Source organism: Colletotrichum destructivum, chromosome 7, assembly GCF_034447905.1.
Source record: "Colletotrichum destructivum chromosome 7, complete sequence".
Lineage (NCBI taxonomy): Eukaryota > Fungi > Ascomycota > Sordariomycetes > Glomerellales > Glomerellaceae > Colletotrichum > Colletotrichum destructivum.
Genome location: NC_085902.1, coordinates 1,655,761 through 1,677,513, shown reverse-complemented (window position 1 = coordinate 1,677,513; position 21,753 = coordinate 1,655,761). Strand labels below are relative to the sequence as shown.

The 21,753-nt window shown below is 58.2% G+C and overlaps 5 protein-coding genes across 5 annotated transcripts; 2 read left to right on the top strand and 3 right to left on the bottom strand.

Annotated features, from left to right (window-relative positions):
• Positions 1–328: 328 nt before the first annotated feature.
• On the bottom strand, positions 329–988 carry CDEST_11077 (Putative like-Sm (LSM) domain containing protein, LSm4/SmD1/SmD3; the record flags this gene model as incomplete). The annotated part of the gene is made up of 4 exons (XM_062927233.1): positions 329–526; positions 599–649; positions 730–870; positions 986–988. 4 exons carry the CDS (start codon positions 986–988, stop codon positions 329–331), a joined length of 393 nt encoding a protein of 130 aa, XP_062783284.1.
• Positions 989–2,904: 1,916 nt separating this feature from the next.
• On the top strand, positions 2,905–5,270 carry CDEST_11076 (Putative sulfatase, alkaline-phosphatase-like, core domain superfamily; the record flags this gene model as incomplete). Its single annotated transcript, XM_062927232.1, has 7 exons — positions 2,905–3,202; positions 3,277–3,438; positions 3,541–3,851; positions 3,906–4,494; positions 4,594–4,697; positions 4,791–5,098; positions 5,207–5,270. 7 exons carry the CDS (start codon positions 2,905–2,907, stop codon positions 5,268–5,270), a joined length of 1,836 nt encoding a protein of 611 aa, XP_062783283.1.
• Positions 5,271–5,556: 286 nt separating this feature from the next.
• CDEST_11075 (uncharacterized protein) lies at positions 5,557–6,351 on the bottom strand (the record flags this gene model as incomplete). Its single annotated transcript, XM_062927231.1, has 2 exons — positions 5,831–6,351; positions 5,557–5,735 (listed from the first exon to the last, which is right to left on the bottom strand). Exons 1-2 carry the CDS (start codon positions 6,186–6,188, stop codon positions 5,557–5,559), a joined length of 537 nt encoding a protein of 178 aa, XP_062783282.1. The 5' UTR covers positions 6,189–6,351.
• Positions 6,352–7,635: 1,284 nt separating this feature from the next.
• Positions 7,636–16,072, bottom strand: CDEST_11074 (Putative Acyl transferase domain superfamily, GroES-like superfamily, alcohol dehydrogenase; the record flags this gene model as incomplete). The annotated part of the gene is made up of 13 exons (XM_062927230.1): positions 7,636–8,547; positions 8,628–9,108; positions 9,176–9,513; positions 9,589–9,663; positions 9,713–10,006; positions 10,095–13,234; positions 13,344–13,799; positions 13,876–14,329; positions 14,388–14,500; positions 14,569–14,692; positions 14,786–14,854; positions 14,943–15,387; positions 15,513–16,072. 13 exons carry the CDS (start codon positions 16,070–16,072, stop codon positions 7,636–7,638), a joined length of 7,461 nt encoding a protein of 2,486 aa, XP_062783281.1.
• Positions 16,073–17,686: 1,614 nt separating this feature from the next.
• On the top strand, positions 17,687–19,204 carry CDEST_11073 (Putative AMP-dependent synthetase/ligase domain, AMP-binding, AMP-binding enzyme domain, ANL; the record flags this gene model as incomplete). The annotated part of the gene is made up of 1 exon (XM_062927229.1): positions 17,687–19,204. The coding sequence occupies one exon, from the start codon at positions 17,687–17,689 to the stop codon at positions 19,202–19,204; it is 1,518 nt and encodes a 505-aa protein (XP_062783280.1).
• Between the last annotated feature and the right edge of the window lie 2,549 nt (positions 19,205–21,753).

Here is a 21,753-nt window from a genome sequence, read left to right as displayed (position 1 = left end):
TGGAAAATTGTCGTGACCCTCTCAAGGGGTTTGTTTCTCTTTTTTGTTGTTATGCTTAAAGTACGTAAAATGATTCTGTCGGTTCGCATGCTTCCCCCCCCCCCCCCCTCCGATGCGGGCCACAAGGCGGCGATTCTGTCCTCCAGTGCGCCCTCCGGCCCAGCATGACAGCCGCATGCATGCATCCTTCCTTTCGCGCAAGACCCTTAGATGATAAAGAGTCTGCACCTCCAAAAGGGGATTCTCTTCGTCGACATTATGTAGGACCACCATCGAGGGTATTCGGGTGCGCCACGGTTGGCTCGTCGAGATCGTGTCGGGCATATCATCATGAACCACCACGGTTACCGCGGCCGCGTCCTCCGCGGCCCTGGCCTCTGCCTCTGCCTCTGTCGCCGCCGCCGCCGCGACCGCCGTGGTCCCCCCTGTTTCCTCCTCTGCCACCGCGGAAGCCTCCTTGCTGGTGGTTCGCCTGGTTTTCCTTGACCACGTCGATGATGTCGTCGGGGACTCGCAGGTATTTGATCTGCAAAAAAAAGGCGCGTCAGCATATCGTTGGGTTTTTTGTGGAGGGGTGCGGATGGCGTTCGGGGCGTACATTGTTTCCTTTCACGTAGACTTCGGGGATCTTGACGAACTTGTCACCTTCCTGCATCATCGTCAGTCGCAACCCAAGCTGTGTGAGGAGGTTTTTGGTGTATTCGGGGATTATCGGCGAGTGTCGCGTACCGGACTCGTCTGCACGACCTCCTTCAACGTCAGGTTCATCCAGGTATCGCACATGACCAGGTGGCCGTTGAGGGTTTCGCCATTCTTCAGCTCCACGAGCATGGGGTGCCCTTGGGCAGCGTTCAAGAGGCCGAGGGGTAACTGCGACGGCAACGTCAGCGGATCATAGCACGAGACGAGGGGGGCGCTGTTGCGGGCAAGACGCATGTGTAGGCGCCAGATCGTCGACTGTCCGAGGGGAAACGGCGGAACGTACCATTTTGGGTGTTGGGCTCTGAAGCTTGCCGTAGGAGAGAGGGAGCAGAGCCGGAGCTTGACGCGGGCGGTTTGCGATTATGCGACCATCAGGAATTAAGTGGGGGCATTTCGGTGAGTCTTCGGTGAGAAGCGAAGGCCGGATTCGGACACCGAAACGTTTCTGGTACCTGCATGACGTAAAGAGTCGGTCAGGGTCCTGCAAGCGCATTCAAGTAGGGAACTACTTGTACGGTGTACCTAACTAAGGCAGGTAGCCAAAATACACATCCGGAAGCAGACTGGAACAAAAAGAATGCCGTTGTTAGATTCTCATAATGACTAGCTCTGTTTCTGGATTCCGTTACCGTCTGTTGCATCACCTAAGAGTGTCTCACCCACAAGCAGCCATCCTTTTATAATAACATCTAGCTAGGTACGCCAAAAAAGAGAGGGCTCTGTTTAGAGAACCAACACGAATGCAATGCCGCTAAATACCAAAAAAGTTGACCAACGCGGGGCTCGAACCCGCAGCCTTCAGATCGCTACATCTCGGGAGAGACAGTAGAAGTCTGACGCGCTACCATTGCGCCAGCCGGCCAGGTTCGTGGGTATCCAATTGTTGATTGGATGCGTTGGTCGGTCCTCCATATTGGGGTTCTATGAATGCAACATTTGACTATGCGCTCACACCTGGTGGCACCACTACGATTTGCCTGCAATATCTGAAGATTCGGAGTGGAACTCAACATCCAAACCAAAGGTGCAATCTCTTCTTGTGGTTACTCCCTCAGTCTGAAGCTTGCTGCAACCTCTCAACCCTCTCAGTCAATCCTACATTTTCGCTCTTCCAAATAGTCTGGACAATTAGTTCCCTTTGAAAAAACTCAATAGGTCCTCCACGTGGCTTGAAATCCTACGTTAGCGCCGATCTCTCTGTGAAGATTAAGCTTCTGGTTTCAAGGTTAAGTTATTACATCGAGCTGCTCTATCAGACTGTCACTATCAATACAACAACCCAATCCAATCCAACGGTGCACTTATCCCTGTCACCAACCATACGACGTGCTTTGTTGCTGTACATTACTTCTAATCGACACCTCTGCCGGTTCCTTGGATTGTCCTCGACAACCTCCGCGGCGAATACAATCGACCAGCTTACAAAACACAACAAAACACAACAGCACGCGCAACAACATCAGCCTGGATAGCCGGTAGCCCAGAGTCAAACAGCCAGACCGTTCGTTGCCAAGGTCGCAGTATGCCAGCAATGACAATCCTTCGCCATCGACCAGCCCCATCCCATGTAAAATCATAGTCCGTCGGCTCCGGGCGGAGCCAGAATAGATTGTTTCCCTGCTGCTCCAAAAAGGAACCAACCCCCCTCCCCTCCCCAGCAGATGATGTCCTGGTTCCTGGCGAATCCGCCCATGCGGGTGGGTGGTGGAAATAGGTTAGGGAAGAAATGGCGAAATCGACGGCCCCGATTGCGAAAAGCCGTTGACAGCGTCCATGGGGCCCATTCCGCAGTCCTAGAGTCGCCCCCGGTTGGTCGAGTCTGGTTCACTCCTGGTGCGGACGCTGTCCGGGGGTCCACCGGCGGTACCACGAAGCCACCAGGACCCCGTTACATCGTTGATCGCACCAAGGGCCGGCCGGAACTCGGGTCCCCTACGTAGCCCACGCTTTTTGGGGTAAGACTTGATGTTGCTGCTGCTGCTGCTGCTGCCGTTGCTGTTGATGTCAGTTGAATCAGGTTCTGGAAGAGGGCTTTCCGGCAATGGTAAAATAGCGCACGGCATATAAGAATCTTTCCATGTCTCGGCGGGCTAGCCGGAGTGGTGGTGCTTCTCGACACCCGGTTCTTTTTGCTTGCACCTCCGACTCGGGCTGCTTATTCTCCGAGACGAGACTCAAAGCATCGTCATCATCATCATCATCATGTTGCCGGTTCCTAGCTTGTCGACGCTGGCAACGCTGGCGCTCGGCGCCTCTGCCGTCGTTGCCCGGACTGTGCAGCCGCGCCAGCCCAACATCGTCTTCATCCTCACTGACGACCAAGACGAGCAGCTTGGCTCCATCGACTACATGCCCTACGTCCAGAAGCATTTTGTCAAGGAGGGCACTTACTACTGCAAACATTTCTGCACCATCGCCATCTGCTGCCCGTCTCGCGTCAGCTTGTTGACCGGCCAGGCGGCGCACAACACCAACGTTACTTACGTCACCCCTCCCCATGGTGAGTTGAATCCTCACAAGCATGTCTTCGTTAGACACGTTAGACAGGAGAGGTGGTTCCTAACGGCGCAATAGGCGGCTATCCCAAGTTTGTGTCCCAGGGCTACAATGAGAAGTATCTTCCCGTCTGGCTCCAGGATGCGGGATACAACACCTACTACACCGGCAAGCTCTTCAACTCCCACGACGTCGACAACTGGAACAACCCATTCCCTAAGGGCTGGACCGGCAGCGACTGTAAGCTTTTTTTGTTATTCTTTTTTTTCCTTCTTCTTTTTTCCTTTCCATGAAAGACCGTTTCGTAGAGTGCCCTCCCTCATGCTGATGTACACGAACTAGTCCTCCTGGACCCCAACACCTATCTCTACCTGAACGCCACGTTCCAGAGGAACCAGAGCCCGCCCCAGAGCTTCCCCGGCGAGTACAGCAACGACCTGGTGTCCGACAGGGCGTTGGGGTTCTTGGACGACGCCCTCAAGTACAACGGCAGCAAGCCCTTCTTCCTCGGCGTCGCGCCCATCGGCCCCCACAACAACGGCCTCGGCGGCGAGACCAGCCCGGGCGCCACACCGCCCATCCCGGCAAAGAGGCACGAGAACCTCTTCTCCAACGTCACCGTGCCCCGGACGTACAACTTCAACCCCGACAAGGTGAGCGCGTGACTTGTTGACTCCATAACACACACACACACACACACACACTAGCTGTGTGCCCTGCCTCCCTCGCGTGTCTTCCCGGTCCGGGTCGTATCGATCGATGATCTTCGCTCTAACACGGCGCCCCAACAACAACAGCCCAGCATGGCCAACTGGGGCCTCATCATCCCCCAGCTGAACGCCACCGAGGTGGCCTACGGCGACAACTACTACCGCCGCCGCCTCCAGACGCTGCAGTCCGTCGACGAGATGGTCGACGCCATCATCGACCGCCTCGACCGCGCCGGCGTCCTCGACAACACGTACGTCATCTTCACCTCGGACAACGGCTTCCACATCGGCCAGCACCGCCTCAAGCCCGGCAAGACGTGCGCCATCGAGGAGGACATCAACGTGCCCTTCCTGATCCGCGGGCCCGGCGTGCCCAAGGGGAAGACGGTCGACTTCGTCACCACCCACACCGACATCGCCCCGACCATCTTCTCCATCGCCAATATCACCCTGCGCGACGACTTTGACGGGTCCCCCATCCCCTTCTCCGAGGAGGGCATCGCCAACGCCCAGAACGACCCCAAGCATGACCATGTCAACGTCGAGTTCTGGGGCACCCAGCGGGGGTACGACGCCTTTGGGGGTGGTAAGTGGCATTGATTGGCCCCCTTGCAGCTTCGTTCTGCTCTTTTTTGACTGAGAGATTTTTTTGCTGATTCAAGGACCTTTTTCTTACGAAAAATAGTTTCCGCCAACAACACGTACAAGGCCATGCGCGTCCTCGGCGACGGCTACAGCCTATTCTACTCGGTCTGGTGCAGCAACGAGCGCGAGTTTTACGACATGAAGGTCAGCAGCACTTTTCCCCCAGATCACACCCGACCACGTTCTTTCGAGACGTTATGACGGCCTCATACTGAATGAACCCTCCCCTTTCCGCAGAAGGACCCAGGCCAGATGACCAACCTCGCCGGCAGCGCGTCCGGCCGTCTCCTGGACCGCCCGCTGAGCGCCGTGCAGGACCGCCTCGACACGCTGCTGCTGGTCCTCAAGAGCTGCAAGGCCGAGACCTGCCGGCTTCCCTGGAAGCGCGTCCACCCGGAGGGCGGCGTCGAGAACCTCCGGGACGCGCTCGACGCAAAGTACGACGCCTTCTACGCGGGGCAGCCCAAGATCTCCTTCTCGGACTGCAAGGACTTTTACGACATTGCCGCCGAGGGCGCCCAGGACACGCTGGTTTACTACGACCCGTGAGTGTTTATGATTTCGGTTGCCTCCCGGCCCGCCAATCCCCCCCCCCCCCCCCCTCGGCGCGCGCGTGGGCATGTTTATGGATGCACATGAGTAATGAACGATAGGAGGCTTGCTACAACGGGAAAGCTTCCTGGTGCTGGGCCCACGGTGGTATCCGAGGAGCTTTAGAAAGTTGATAGAGTTGCATTGAAACGGAGTTTGTTATTGTACAAGTCCAGCTCTGGAGCCAGCCGTTCCATGATCATTCCTCCGACTTGACTCCCATCTTTCAGGTCGGCTACACAATCTCAGAACCATGCCTAGACCCGTACCAAGCGGGTGAATTGGTTTGTGAAATCTACGGCCGACTATGGTGGTGATCTCTCCTCCAGGAACTGATGACGTGCAACAGTTCTGGGATGTAGACTGTCGACCAACAATTCAACACCACTGCCAAGCGACAGGGTAGGTTCCCTCAGTCCGTTTCAATGTTCAGTCTAGAAGCCAACCTCACACCGTACCACACCATGCCGAAGAGGCCGATGAGGTTGAGATGGATGCTCATGGCATGGTTCATCGAGAACCGCCTCTTGACGGCGCGCATGTCCGGGCTCGGCTCCTCAACACCATCAGGCCGCTTTGCGTCGCGGGTTTCTGAACCCCCGAGTCAGCAGTCGGCCCCACGACTTACGTTTAATCCCGGGAGGAGGGGGGCGGGGGGGTGCTCGGGACCGCAGGAACTCTCTCACCTTGATGCGTGCGGTCGATCATGGCCTGCCGCGTCCTCGGACCGTACGTGAAGAGATTCGCCATGGTCGTCAGGCCGATGGCCGCGAAGGGGATCCAGTCGCGCCTGTCCCGTAGCAGGGACGCCGGGCCGTAGGGGGGGAACGTGGCGGCGGTCAGGACGAGGAGAAGCGCCTGGCACCGGAAGTAAACCGGGAAGAGGCGCTTCTGCAGGGTCGTGAAGGCAGACCTCGGGAGTTCGGTGTAGCAGATCTTGGTGTTGACGAAGGTCTGGAAGAGCGAGGTGCCGAGCAGGGTCGCGTACGAGAGGAGGTGGTAGGGGGCGAGGGTTGTCAAGACGGCCGGCAGCGAGACGGCCATGGTGAAAGTCAACGTGTCAGGCAGAGAGAGAGAATGCTGGGCGAGTTATTATCGGCTCTATAGCGTTGGATTGCGGCAATGGAAGGCGGATGTATTGTATCCTTCTTATAACATCATAGTATAGATCTCTCTTCACTGCTTTGCGCCTTGATGTGGAAGTGGTTGAGGTGGGGGTGGTCCGCGTCAACTGTAGGTTCCGGACACCTTCGGATGTAAACAAAGGCGGCGCTCCCGGAAGCTCCGGCTGGCTGGCAGGACAGGGTGCTATCTATAATGCATCGCTGACCCCTCCCCCACATCTGGACCCAAAGCGACAATTCTGTGTTTTAAGATTCGGTCGGCCTCTGAGTCTGCGGCGGCAATATGACATGGGCTCACATCCACAGGGCTGAGTTCCATTTCTGCTGTGTCTTGGCAGAGGCGTGTAACTACAACGATTCCGCAATTACCCTGACCGGAGGAGTTCCATGGTTTAGAATCCCATGCCGCCAATGGATATAGGGGGATTCGATGATGGGTGACGGACGCCTGGTCTCATTGGCCCGAGCCGCCGAAAGGATTCGGGTGTTGACCTGTGGCGCAAGCCCGCCTTTTCAGCTTGTGTCAAAGCAGGAAAACACTTGCGGAACGGACCTTCGAGCGAGAGGATGCAACATTACTCATCCTTGTAGTGGTTTGTCTCCGTAGATGATGTGGGTGAAGAGGTCTGCGCCGCAACTTGGCCGCATTTACATGTATAAGCTGTCAATATCAGGTTTCCACCTCGTTGTGTGAGCCATCGCCATGCTTTCTCCCATTATCGATCATAATCATAACACGACAACTCTCCCCCGTCTCGCTTCAATTTCTGTACAACTGTACACCGAGAGTCTTGTGAAATAGGACCCATTTCCTCCCAACTCAGATCAATCTGTTTTTCAATCATCATTCAGTCGTACTTAGCAGATGCCAGCCTCCTCAACGTTTTTCACTTCTAATGCGTTGGCAGCAACACCAACACCATCACAAGCAGTGACCATGAGTGATATTACAATCCACAGTCGTTTCCACAGCAGCGTGGCGCGCCCTTTGGGATTCGGCTTCTGGTGATGGCCTCAGTCTCCTGCTTTGCCTGGCCAAGACGCCCTGCTCGCCTGTCAACTCCTCCAATTTCTCCGAGTTGGATGATGTGGTGGTTTACAGGCTCCGTCTACCAGGACCCTAACGTGAGTCAGAATCGTCAGTGGGCTTCTTCTTCTGTTCGCTGTTATTCGGTGATGTTAAATTCTGAAAACAGCGGCACTCTCTGTTGTCATACACCCTTGGATTTTACCATGTTAAAAAACAAACAACGCTATGAGACCCAAACATCAAAGCTGGAAATGAATAAGAAAAAACACTCTCCTATTATACAAAAAGCCTGTGAACAATTCCCGCCCGAGGAACGACAAACTCAATAGCCTGCCATCTAACCCTCCGCTGCGTGTACAGCAGCGAGTCTCGCGGCCGTCAACCCGCCCAGCGCCCGAATGCTGTCGGCACTCCGCAGCTCGAGAACGGTGAAGGCGACGCCCACCTTCTGCCGGAACCAGTTGCGTAGCTCCACCGTCACCAACGAGTCCGTCTGCAGCGGCAGCGACAGGTCGATCTCCTCGTCCTGCCGCATCATGAACCCCCGCAGGGTCCCGCCGATCTCCCGCGCCAGGAACTCCCTCGCCTCGTCGGACGACAGCCTCGCCGGGTCCGAGGAGCAGCTCTGGAGAAACTCCTTCAGGGTGCTGCTGCTGCTGCTGTCCGCCTCGTGAGAGTCGTCGGGGAGCTGGCCGGCAAACGTCGACGGGTCCGCCAGAAACAGAGATCGTGGGTCCCGCTGCCACCCGGACCGGTGACTGCTCGTTGTTGACGGAGAGTATCTCATACCGATGGCCAGTTGGCTCGGGTTCGTATACCCATCCGCTGGACCACTGCTTCGTCCACCCTCGTTCTCACGGCTGCCGCCCGACCGCTTGATCATCAGTTCCATGGCATCGAGCAGGTCCTGCTCGTGGAGGCAGTGCTGCGACATGGTGCGCAGGGCCTCCAGGCGGTTCGTCTCTCTCGCGAGGACGCCAATGTCCTCCATGATGCCAATGTCGAGGACGGAGCACGCGAGGCCCTGGGCGTGGCGGTACTGCACGAAGGCGTCGAGGAAGGCGTTGGCCGCGGCGTAGTTCGCCTGGCCGATCTGGCCGCCCAGCCCGGACAGGGAGCTGAAGAGGAAGAAGAAGTCGAGAGGCTCGCTCTGGGCCTGGAGGGCGTAGTGGAGGTTCCACGTCCCCTGCACCTTTGGAGATACGGTGGCTTGCCACTGCTCCAAGGTCATGTCGGCGAGGTTCATGTCCTGGGTGGTGTCTATGAGTAAATAACTAGATCCGCCAAAAGGGCTGTCACGGTCAAAGGGGGCAGGGAGGGAGGACTCACCTGGAGTACCATGGCTGCGTGTAATATGCCGCCAACCGGAGTGGTCGAAGTGTTGACCATCTTAACCACATCGGCCATGTCGTCGACGCTGCCAGAAACCGCTTGGGCCTTGCAGCCGAGGAACTCGAGTTCGCCAAAGTACTCCGGATGGCCTTTTGCGAACTCCTCGGCCGACCTCGAGAAGAATATCAGGTTGCGAGCCCCCCTCTCGACGAGGAACCGAGCAGTGGCCTGGCCAAGGCCCCCGACGCCGCCGACGATGATGTAAGTCCTGTCCGGACGGAGGACCATCTTCGAGCGCATGGGACGCGCTTGTAGCTCTCCGCTGCTGTCGGGCATGGTCACGACAACCCGTCCGATGCGCTTGGGGGATCGGAGATGCTGGAATGCCGACGAAACATCGGACGCCGGGAAGGTCTTGATCGCTGACTCGGGCTTGTTGAGGCCGAACCTGGTGAGTGTGAAAGCTTGCTCCAAAAGGCTAAGTGTCGTTGTGTCAGTGACCTGGAAAGCATCACGAAATCGACCCAACCGGAAGAAGTACATACCGAGTGCATTCCCGCGGCCGTTGAACCCTCAGATCATCCAAGTCGACGGTTACGAACGTCCGATTGCTACTCGAAAGATCCATATGGAGGAGATGAATCGCTGGCCGGGTCGTCGTATCCTGGACAACATGAACCAGGGTGCCCAGCGGCGCGACGCAGATCCAGGACTCCTGGATGAAGTCGGACAACGTGTTGAAGACAACATCGACGCCGCCAGTCGATTTGAGGACTCCTTGAGCGAAAGAAGCGTCCTTGCAGTTGAGTATGCGGTTCTGGGGGATACCGTAGGAAGCGGCGAGATAACTTCCCTGTTCCGGGGTCTCGACGGTACAGAAGATCTGAAAGAAATAGCTCAGTCAGAGAAAGAAGAAACAGAGAAGAGATGGGGATGGGGAGAGGGGGTTGGTACTCACCTCGGCACCAATCATCTTGGCCACTTGGATTGCGGCAACCCCGAGAGCATCGGACGCCGAGTGAATCAATACGGACTGAAGGAGTCAGTAGATGCGCGGATATCAGCGACCGCGGTAGGCTCACCTGGCCCTTGTTCAGTTTCCCGAGTTCCATCAACGCGTACAAAGCCGTACCGAACGAGTATGGCGTGGACGCGGCTTCTTCGAAGCTCATCGTGTCTGGCATCCTTGCACAGAGCGACTCGGACAACGTGGCCAGGGTAGACAGAGCGTTGTCGTGACTGAAGGCGACCCGGTCACCGACGCGGAACTGTCGAGCATCGGGTCCCACGCCGACAACGACACCGCTGCCCTCGAGCCCAAAGTTGCCAAGGCCGTTGATGTCGCTCGAGGTTGAACTCAGCGAAGCATGTAGATCCTAGAGAAACGGTGTTAATGTGACAATCTTCCCTCCCCTTCCCTCCCTCACCCCTTGAATCTCTGGGCCGGATGAACATTGAACATACCTTGACGTTAAGCCCAACGGCTCGTACCGCAATCTGGAGACGGTCGCCGCTCAGGTTGACGTGTTCCGTCTCCTCCCACCGTAGCGTCTGCAAGAATCCGGGCTTGGCGATCTTCACCTGCTTCGGGACGTCGTCGTCGTCGCGCCCTTCTCTCAGCTCGTCCAGGACCTTGACCGAGCGGAACCGACAGATCCGGATCGCCCCGCCGGAAAAGACGTACTCGGTATCTGGCTCGATCTCGCCGCCGCCGACGACCCGGCCCCCGAAAGATTCGAACACGGCGGCCGTGGCGTCCCATCCGTCGGCGTCGAAGGACTCCAGCTCGAGGGTCGCCAGGTCCATCGACAGCTCCCGCCGCACGCTGCGTGCGGCGCCCAGCGTCAGGGAGTAGTTGGGGTCTCTGCAGCCCACCTGTGAGGCGCCCGTCACCCACAGCGCCTTCTCGTCTTGCGCCGAGAACAACGACTTCTTGAGCCCCTCCCAGCGCGCGGCGTCCATGGTGTGGAGGAACGGGGACTCGAGATCCAATAAGCACAGGACAGGCTGGCCCCACGGGAGATCCTGTCCGGGAGAGAAACACTGCAGGGCGAAGCCTCGGGATTGCAGTAGCGTTAGGACACCGGACACGTCGGGATGACTGGGGTCTTGGCAAAGGACGCTCGCCCTCGTCGGCCTCGCGGAGTACTGGCAAGGCGTGGCCACGGTGATCCTACCGTGTTCTCCGGTGAAGGTGACGGCCGAGGCGTCGTCGAAGCCGGCACGGCTCAGCTGATCCCGCAGGTCAACCGGCTGCACCGGGGACTCGGCGCCGTGATTGAACTCGGGAACGAGGCCAAAGGCCAGCTGGAGGACCTTGGAGGCCGGGTTGGTATGCCGGAGGACCAGGCGACCTCGGGGCTTCAGCAGCTTCCGCATGTTGATGATCGAGTCCATCGAAAAGGAAGACATGGTGGGCTGGGAGATGATGAGGTCGAACGACTCCTCTGCGAATCCTTGGGACATGGGGTCTTCGTCGATCACCAGCTGCTTGTACTTGGCGACCGGTGCTGATCGGAACCGTTTTTCAATCAGCTGGGCCGGCTTGGCGTGCTTACCGGTGTAGACGTAGGTGCCGCGAGTCTGTTTGTCTCCTCCTGGGGGGAGGAAGACAGAAGAGACGTCGTCGGGCTCGGGCGTGGGATCGATGTGCAGGATGCTCATGTTCGGCTTCTTGTGCCGCATGAGCCGGAGGAAGTCGGAAAGGTCCACGTCGTCGATCAACCTGAGAGACGCGGCGAAGTGATCGGGCTGCGTCAGCATCTTGACGGCGTGCGGCGAGCCCGAGAAGCAGCCCGCGCCGAAGCACTGGACCCGGTAGACGGCGTGGGCCATGTCCGAGACGGCGGCGCCGGCGTCGGCGCCGGCGGCGTTCTTGCAGGCCTCGAGCGTCTTCAATAAGAATTCGTGCCGCTTCTTGTGGCCCATGGTCGCGATCTCGAACGACCCGGGCATCTCGGGGTACTGCCCCGTCATGGCCTCCCTGTACGACGCGTCGAGCCAGCTCTTGAAGCCGACCAGGTGCGGCTGCGTGGCGGGGAGGAACTGGAGCTGGGCCCGTAGGTCGACGATGCAGGCCAGCACCAGCTCGTCGAGCACCTGCGAGCGGGCGTCCGCGCGGCGCCGGCGCAACAGCTGCGCGGGGCTGGCGAAGTCGATGTCAGGCTTCCACTCCAGGACGACGCCGGCGTGCGTGTCCTCTTCCTCCCCCTCGTCGAAGCTTCTGCTGCTGCTTCTGTTGTCGACGGCGCGGACTTGCAGCCCGGAGATGTCGATGACGACTTCTCCCCCAGAGACGCCGACGACGTTGGCCGCAGAGGCGGCGACCTGTTCCGGGGCCCCGGCGCTCGCGACGACCTGGATCGATCCCGTGGGCTTTCGGACATAGATCTCCTGGAAGAACTTGGGCACCTCCAGCCTCTTGAAATTTCGCTCCAGACCCTGGCAGCCGGCGATGATGGCCACGTGCATGCTCGCATCCAGGGTCGCTGGATGGACCGCATAGACCGCGTCTCCGTACGCCGAGTGCTTATCGTCGAGGGTCGCAACGGCCCTCCGCTCAGAGACGTGGGAGCTGGCGCTGGAGAGGCCGCGGAAGGCGGTGCCGTAGTTCAGCCCGAATCTCCTCCAGGTGTTGTAGAACGACGTTACCGAGACTCGGCGCGGAAGCGGAAGGGCGGGCATCTCGGGGGAGACGTGTTTCCGATCGGAGCCGCCGGCTCTGCAGTGGCCGGAGACGTGCTTGATCCATAACTCGCTTCCCTCGCTGAGCGATGATATCGAGAAGTCGTAGGTTGCCGGCTGGCCCTGTTGTGGTCTCGATGTCGCCGCCGGGTTGAGAACCGTCACGAGCTCGACCGCCTTGTCGCCGAGCGCCAAAACGGCCTCGAGGGAGACCTGGTTCAGGGTGAAGTCGACGGATCCCGTGAGCTGTCTCAGGGCCTCCCCGACCATGGAGATGAACCCCGACGCAGGGAAGACGGTGTCGTCTCCGACGACGTGGTCCCGGAGCCACGGGACATCTTGCAGGCGGAGGTTGCATCTCCAGGCGGGGCACGCGTCCGAAATCTCTTCGACTCGCGAGCCGAGGAGCTCGTGGTGGGCAAACGGTCGGAAACGCCAACTGCGAGGCAGTCTACCCTCGAGCCAGAACTCCTCCTTGTGATGCCACGGGTACGTGGGCAAGTCCGTCAGAAACGCGCCGGCGGGGTTGACGGCCGCAATGTCGATTTCGGCGCCGGCCGACCAGAGCTCGCCCGCCGCGGTCAGAACAGTGCTGACTGCGTCCTGGTTGCGCACCAAGGTCGGGACGTACAAGGCCGTCGTCCTGTTCTTGACCTGCATGATCTGGCGGAGAGGTCCGGCGAGGGCCGAGTGCGGGCCGAGCTCGACGAAGACGGGCGACTTGAAGTCATCCAGGACCGCTTGGACTGCGGTGCTGAATAGGACGGGCGAGACGACGTTTCGCACCCAGTACAAGTGGGACATGTCGGTGTTCTTCACGCCGGTGACTGAGGAGTAGAACGGGACGCGTGGGTTTTTGTTCTGTAGCGACAATCCCTCTAAACGCGATGTAAAATCACCGGCCGCGCTCTCCATATGTTCTATTGATTGTTGCAGTTAGTGATGTGATGAAGCAGACTTGGGAAGAAGAAGAAGAAGAAGAAGAAGAAGAAGAAGAAGAAGAAGAAGAACAAGTGGTATAAAACTTACGAGAGTGATAACCGCACTCTACGCGGAGGCTCCTTGCAACTATCTCCGGGTGTCTCGACCGAATCTCCCGCAGAATCTCCTGCAGAACATCGGCCTCGCCCGAGAGGGTCACGTTGGACGGCGAGTTCTCGCACCCGACAATGACCCCGGGCCGCAGGAACCGCTCGACCTGCGTCCGGCCGAGCCCCACGGCCGCCATGCCTCCCTCGTGGGCCGCCTTGATGATGCGGGTGATCTGGCCGCGGTGGTAGGCGATGAGGATCGCCTCCTCGGCCGTGATGGCGCCGCTCGCGTACGCGGCGGCCGTCTCCCCAGACGAGTGCCCGACGACCGCGCTCGGCGCGACGCCCCAGGAGCGGAGCAGGTCGACGAGGGCGACTTGGATGGCGACAAGGCACGGCTGCGAGTACTCGGCCTCGGACAGCCGACTCTCGTCTTTCGGGGCCAGAAGTATCTCTGCGAAAGGATGGTTAGCACGCGGTGTGACCCGACAGCGTTCGGGATTTTCTTGGGCTTGGCCGGTATAATTTACCCTTCAACGTCCAGGGCGGAGGCTCCGAGAGGCCGGCGAGAACCTTGTCCAGAGCGTTGATCCGTTGTTGGAACAGGGGCTCCTGTTCCACGAGCTCCTTGCCCATCTGCGCCCATTGCGCCCCTTGGCCGGTGAAGACCCAAACCATTTCGGGCGGTGGGCTCCTCGGCTTCGTGACCGGGGACATCTTCAGCGGGGTGTTGCCATCCGTCACACAGAACGCGCGATGCGTGTGGGCTTCCCGGCGCGAGGCCAGTGAGTATGCTACATCGTGTAAGCTCTCGGGAGACTGGCTCAGGTACTCCCCGACGTTCTTGCTCAGGGCGTGGACTGAATCCGGGTTCGTGGCAGATAACACCAGCAAGCGTTGGTTGAGAGCACCGTGCTTGGTTCCGTTCGTAAGCTTTGCTGCTGGGGGAGGGAGGCCGAAGCAAGCAGCTGACTCGAGCAGGACCTAAAAGACGTATTGTATCAGCTTTGAAAAGGGCGAAAAACAGTAGAGGCGTCTTTACGTGGGCGTTGGAGCCGCCGATGCCAAAGCTGTTGACCGAGACTCTTTCAAGCCTGTCGGTCGGCCAAGGCAGAGCCTCTGTCGGGACTTTGAGCTTGGCGCTTTCCCATGGGACTTTTAAAAACTGAAATCAGCAGCCATCAAAGTCGGAGGTCATAATTGGTATCACAAGACTAACTCACTTCTTGGGTTGGGCGTTTTGAAGTTGATGTTGGGCGGGATCGTTGAGTTTTCCAACGCCAGAACCATCTTGATGATGCTCGAGAGGCCCGACGCTCCTTCGGCGTGGCCGAGGTTTGGTTTTACCTTACGATCCGCGTGTTAATTAAACTAGTTGCCGGTTGAGAGAGAGAGATAGAGAGAGAGAGACTGGCACATGGCCTATTGTTCCAGGCTTACCGATCCGATGTAGATTCCATCCTGACCCCAGATGTTGGCAACGGCACTCACTTCCAACGGGTCTCCAACCTAGTGACCAAGCAAGAAAGAGGTCGTCAGCATAAGCTAGCCCGGGCGATTTGCCGGCGTGCGTGTGAGTCGGGAAAAGTCGACTTACAGGGGTTCCGGTGCCGTGGCACTCGACCATGGCGGTCTTGGACAAGTCGGCGATGCCGGCGATCTCGTGCCCCCTCCTTATCAGCTTCTCGTGGATCACGGGGTTCGGCGTCGTCAACCCCGGCGTCCTGCCGTTGCCGGCGACGCAGGTGGAGCGGATGACGGCGCGGATCGGGTCGCCATCCCTCACCGCGTCGGACAGCTTCTTGACGTAGATGGCCGACACCCCCTCGCCCCGCGCGAAGCCGTCGGCGTCGGCATCGAAGCTCTTGCAGGACCCCGAGGGTGAGAGCACCCCGTTCTGGTGCATGACGGCCGTGTCCTTGGGCGTGAGGATGAGGTTGGCGCCGCCGACGAGGGCCGACGAGCAGTCGCCGCTGTGCAGGTCCCGGCAGGCTTGATGCAGCGCGACCATGGACGCGGAGCACGCGGTCCGTACGACGAGGCTGGTTTCCCGGGTGTTAGTTCGTGTACGAAGAGAAATAGGGAGGAAAAGAGAGAGAAATAGAGAGACGGATAGAGAAATAGAGAGACAGATAGAGAGAGAAACGGCCATGGAGCCACAACTCACCTCGGGCCTGTCAGGTCGAATTCGTACGATGCCCTGTTGGCAAGGATGTAGTCGCCGTACACGTCTGGCCGGACTTGGTTGAGACACTGCTGGTCGTGGCACTCGAGAAGCGACCAGTCCTCGCCCATGGTGCCGACGTACACGCCGACGTCGCTGCCCCTCCACGACGTCGAGCCGGAGCTCTCCAAGGCCTCGTAGGCAACCTCGAGGAACAGGCGCTGCCGCGGGTCCATGAGCTCGGCCTCCTGTTTCGTAAAGGACCAGAAGCTGGCGTCGACGTGCGCGAGGTTCAGCTCCTCGAGGAAGTACCCGAACTCGGTCGGGACGTGCATCGCCCTGCCGGGGCCGTACCAGTTGTCGACGTTATACCGGCTCTCGGGCACACGGCAACGGCCACTCTTGCCGTTGACGAGGAGGTCCCAGTAGTCGGCGGCGTTGTGGACGCGGCCGGGAAGCCGCATGCCCATGCCGATGATGGCGATCGGCTCGTAGAGGTTGGCGTCATGACGCTCTCCATTGCAAGCCGCACCCGCTAAGGGGGTAGTAGCATCATTGCACATGATGTCTGACGCAAAAAAAATTAAAAATTTTGCCTTTCGGGGAGGGGGGGAAGGGGATGGAGGATTTCTTTGAGTCCCTTCGGTTTGCTGTTGTTTGTTGCTGCTGCTGCTCCCCAAAAACGATGCAGCCTGATTTCGACTGCGCTGAAGAACGAGCCAGTTCATGTCAGGTTCATGGGGCCATGCCGAGCTTATGTGCAAGATATGCAGGTTCCCTCGCTGCCGTGAGGGATATCTAAATCGATACAAGTGTCATCATGCTCATCCTCGAGGCACGCGATCGGGAGACGGCCAGAGGTCCCTTTGTCAATTCAATGGTGTCGGTGCGAGCATGCAGCTGGCATGCCTGATCCCACTGGATCGCCAGTCCGAGGTATCCATAGTCAGCTTCCCTCGGCTCACATGCTCAGTATGTATGTGACTATGTGTGTGTGTGTGAATGTGTGTACGTAAATACCATCTTGAGGACCGCACGTAACTAAGTCTAGGCATCATGGTACATAGGATGAACAGGCAATCAAATAGCTCACGGCGCAGCAGGAACATCGGGGTTGGCCAATGGATTTGGTTCGACCACATCGAGACCCAAGGCCGGGTCGGGTGGCTGAGGTCGGTCAGACGGGGTCGGCATGCGTATGTGGGCTTTCCGGTGAGCTCAAAGTCTTGGACCCCAGCTGGGCTCTTGCAGAATGCAGGCAGACAGATAGACAGACAGACGGACAGACAGGAAGATGGACGGCCTCGCTGGCCCACCGAGACCGCAATGCACATATGTGGTCTGCGCTGGTGGGTGAATGAGTGGTGTGGATATGACAGAGAGAGAAAGAAAGAGATGCGTCAACCCATCGGCCGGCGACGAGCCGTATGGTGTATCCCCACAAAGTCTTTCCCGATTCGAAAGGGCTGCGTACAGATACGGACTAATCCGTTGGTAGGATGCGCAGGATCTAGGGTCTCGTCTTACGGCGCAGCAACGAGGTTGTTAGTCCACCCCACACACACACACACACACACACACACACACATACACACACACCAAAAGATATGACCTGCATGTAGAATCCGTCTCCGCCGGTTCCTTCACAGCCTGGGAATGGAAGCCTGCACGCGATATGGAGTGAGTGAGAGGGGGGTGGGTATCTGCACGTGAAAAGGCCCATGGGAAAATGCTGAAGACCGACGACGACTAGAAATGGAAAAAGGCCCGACCGAGTCTCGTTGATGCAGAAAATACGAAGGAGAGATGCTTTCAAATCCATCATAAAAAGTTCCCTATTCTCGCATGCGTTCCAAAACTTTGTCCTTTTCTCACAAGTTCGACGCCTATAGAGCAACCAACCCTTGACATCTTTACCAAATCTGTGACTTTGGACCAAACTCAACGATACCAGCATCTACAGGGATTGCCGAGGATCGACAAACGTTTACTCTCCGAGACTCATTGTCCAAGTAGTTAATACCAACAACACGGTATAATTCCACTAAAAACCTCCACCAGGACGGCAACTCTCTCTCACAAGAGAGAAAACCGAGCCCTCGCTACATCTTCTCTGTTCATTGATTTTTGGATCCCCTCCTTGTCGAGCCACAAGCAACCCCCCCTAGTCGGAACTGATGGATTTCCTCGCCCCGGATCCAGTCCTGCTTCATGCACGTTTACGGCCGACCGGCCTGGCCTGCATCGACCTCTCGACCAACCGCCGGTGGACGTATGCGGAACTCAACGCCGACGTCCAGCGCGTGACGACCGTCCTGCGCGGACTGGGGGGTGGTGGTATCCAGACCGGTGACAGAGTGGCCACCGTCTCCGCCAACAGCGTCCATCAGATCATCCTGCACCACGCCCTCGCGAGACTGGGCGCCGTCCACGTCCCGCTCAACTGGCGACTCGCCCGGCCCGAGCTCGCCAAGCTGCTGCTCGACTGCACGCCCGTCCTTCTCCTCACTGATCTGCTCGAGCCCGACCCACCGGGCCTGCTGCCCCTTGGCTGCCGCCACATCAGCTTCTCCAGTTTCGCTGCGGCCGTGGACGCCGCAGAGCCCGGCCCTCGCCTGGACGCGCGACCCTCGACCGAGACGAGGGTCATCCTCTACACGTCAGGAACGTCCGGGGCGCCCAAGGGCGTCCGGTTGACGGCCCAGTCCATGCTAGCCACGACGTGGAACTTTGGCGTCCTGACCGAGGTGGATGCCGGGAGCGTCTTCCTCTGCGACGGGCCCATGTTCCACCTGATGGGCCTCATCGCCCAGACGGGGCCGGCCGTGATGCACGGCGGCACATGCATCGTGTCGCCCAAGTTCAACCCCGAGGTCACCAACGCCCGCCTCAGCGACGCGGGGTTGCGCGTCACGCATTACTTCTGCGTGCCCCAGATGGCCGAAGCCCTCGCCCGCGCACCCAACTTTGACCCGTCGGAATGGGCCACCCTGAAGGCGCTGTTCACCGGCGGGGCCCCGAACCCGCCAGCCCGCGTCAGGTGGTGGCTGGGCCGCGGTGTCCGGATGGTCGATGGCTACGGTTCGACCGAGATCGGGACGGCTTCCGGCATGCCGCTGTCCCGTGATCTCATCGGCGTCAAAGCCGGTTCTGTGGGTCTCCCAGGCCCGTTGACAGCGGTCCGAGTGGTCGACGATCGGGACCGGGATGTTCCCGTTGGTGCGCCGGGCGAGATCCTAGTGTCGGGTCCGAGCGTCACCCCCGGCTACTGGAACCGGCGGGACGAGGACGTCGCCGCTTTCACGGACGATGGATGGTTTCGGACCGGCGACGTCGGACGGGTCGACGAGGACGGGTACATCTTTCTCATCGACCGGCGCAAGAACATGTTCATCTCGGGGGGAGAGAACGTGTATCCTGCCGAGGTCGAGGCCGCGCTGGCCGAGCACCCCGGTGTCGTCGACGTCGCAGTGGTCGGCGTGCCGGACCAGCTCTGGGGCGAGGCGGGGCGCGCCTACGTGATCGCGGCACCGGGCTCCCAGCTCGCTCACGCAGACTTGGTCAGTCATTGCCAGACGCTGCTTGCTCGGTTCAAGGTACCGCGAGAGACTGTGTTTGTAGGGGAGTTCCCGCGGACAGGCTCGGGCAAGGTGCAAAAGCATCTCTTGGCAGAAGACTCGGTAGCAAGACTGTAATGGTCCCTGAATGGGACAAAAGGTATTCCGGAAGGATGAGAAACATATATATATGTGCACGATCCAGGCAGGATATTTTAATGTTCAAAAAAGCCTGCCCAGCTTTACAAAACAAGACACGATGTAAATAAAACTGCAAAAGATATGCGCCGAGGGGGAATCGAACCCCCGGCTCCCCGACGCTGCTGGATGGCAACGGAGAATTTTACCACTAAACCATCGGCGCTGATGTCATCTCTGGTGGACATGTTTCGTTCAGGGCGTAGCAGCTGCTAGGTTGCGTGTGCTGCATCTCCAGTTGACTTTCGGGCATGCAACATAATCAGAATAGTCTTGATCCTTGCGTGAAGAATGGCACCAAGTAAAAAGCGCTCCCGCATCCATTCTTTAGCGCCAACTCGAGACCTTGCATCCATTGCCTTTGTCTCCGAAGTCGGCTTCCATTGATGGGCCATTAGCCGTTGATTCACATGCGAACCGGCGAAGCGAGGAATTGGTATTCGAGGGGGAGAGAGAGAGAGAGCTGCTCAGAAGGATGCCAACCCCGTCCAAGACCAAGAGACTAAGGTCTGACGCCTCGGAAGCGCCATGCACAGCTCAGGTGTGTGTGTGTTGTGTCGGCTGCTAGGCCTGTTCAGCTTTCTATGTCGAGCATCCGGACCCGGCCCGGCCAATCGCACAACACGTCGAGTCCATCATCTTTTTTTTGCCCATGTCAACCCCACGCCCTCTGTTCGCTCTCTCATGCAAGCGCTTATGCGCCAACCAACCCAGCGCAGCCTCCGAAGGATGCAGTCATCGCGAGGGTGGAGGGAGGGGGGGGCTCTCATTAACCAGCCATTGGGACACCTCGTCGTGCCTGAAGCCATCGCCCAGACGCCGCTAGAAATCCTATGTTCTTCAGGGTTTGCCGACCTCGTCTCGTGTCGACTGCGCCTTCTTTTTTTCTTCTTTTTTTCCTTGCGAGAACCTGGAGCTTGATTTCCATTCTGGGTTCTTCGGCCCAGCATCTTCCTCCTTCGATCAAGCCCGGCTGCACCTGGAAATTGGTTTTTGGCCCCCAACGCTCTAGTCGGTACAACCTGTCAGATCGTTCCCTTTGGAATCTCGCTCCCTCTCTCTGCGTCATCCATCCTTCCGGCGGTCCCGTCCCACCCAACCGCTGAGGATTTCTCACAAGAGGCGATGATGACGGATGCCTGGTAGGCAGCCCCCCCCCCTTTCGGCACTTGCTTGATTCCTCATCGGCGAGCCACACCCGCGTTCTCTCGGGAATCCTTCGATTTTCTAGACTCGCTAGTTGTGCAGGCGATACTATTGACACAATCCCGGCAGAGACCAGCTGTCCTACCTGCAGACATGTCATTCATTGGTCGGAGAAATCCCTCGCCGAAGTTGGCAAAGACGAGAGCAGTGTCCCAATTCTACACCATGTTCGAGCTTCACCCTGACTCGTTATCGCCACGCTCAGCAGAGAGACAAATACTGCGGGGTCAATTCAAGACAGGTAGTCCTATGAAGGTGTTGTTCTCGCGCCGCAAGTGTCATTGACAATTCCGCACTCACTCTTACCCTTTGGGTAAGGCAGGGGCTGGGTGCTCCTTTGGGGGTGGGTGTCCTTTGACCCTAACCCTAACCCTGGTATACGCGGTTCAATCGTTGCGGAAGACTTGAAGCCGTTCGCTTTTGACGTAACGTTTGATGGAAAAGAATTCTCTTCAACAATTGTCCCACTGAGACAAAATCAGAAAAGATTGAATCAATAAAGCAACCGCCGTCAGAAATCTCAAGGAAATCAGCCGGTCATCTTTCTTGGACGGACGGCTCGACCGGTTCAATCAGCTCAATAATTCCAGCAGGGCCCCAACCAGGTGACCAATCTTCGTGGCTCGGCCCTCTTCGCTCTCGCTAGCCTGGATTCGAAGTCATCATGAGTCTTTCTCCCGCATGCGGCTATGTCAATGGGGTTTGTTTGGTCAAGCTTCAAAGGCCCATACTTTGCCGTCACGGCGCCAACCTTTGGTCGGATGATCGGTCGCGGCGAGATCGCTTGGCCAGCTTGGCCCTTTGGCGTCACGACGACGTCCGACGGTCGTAGACGCTTTCCTGTTCCTTTTTAAACCGATTTTCAATGTTATAGAGAGAGTCAAGAAGCCTACTCGGTCTGCCGTTATTCGAACACACCTGAACCACTTCGGCCCCAACCCCAAATGAAATACAGTCTCATGGATGGCTAATCAATCCTTAATAGATTCGCAACTGAACGCCAAGGACAATGGGAAACAAGCCTGGCTCTTCACACAACCATACTCGGAGAGCAAGCCTGTATGCTTTGAACCCTCATGTCAGAGAACACTTCAGTAAGCGATTGAAGCAAGCTGGCTCGTACCAGCCCAGATTACTTGAATCGGTCCAAAACGACTCCCCACGGGGTCGCTGCTTTCGTACCTTCACTCCACTCATTAGTGAGGAGCTGCAGCATCATCGTACATGCGCAGCATCGTCAAACGGACGCCGAAGGAGTATGCTTCGGGGTTAACCATAACTAG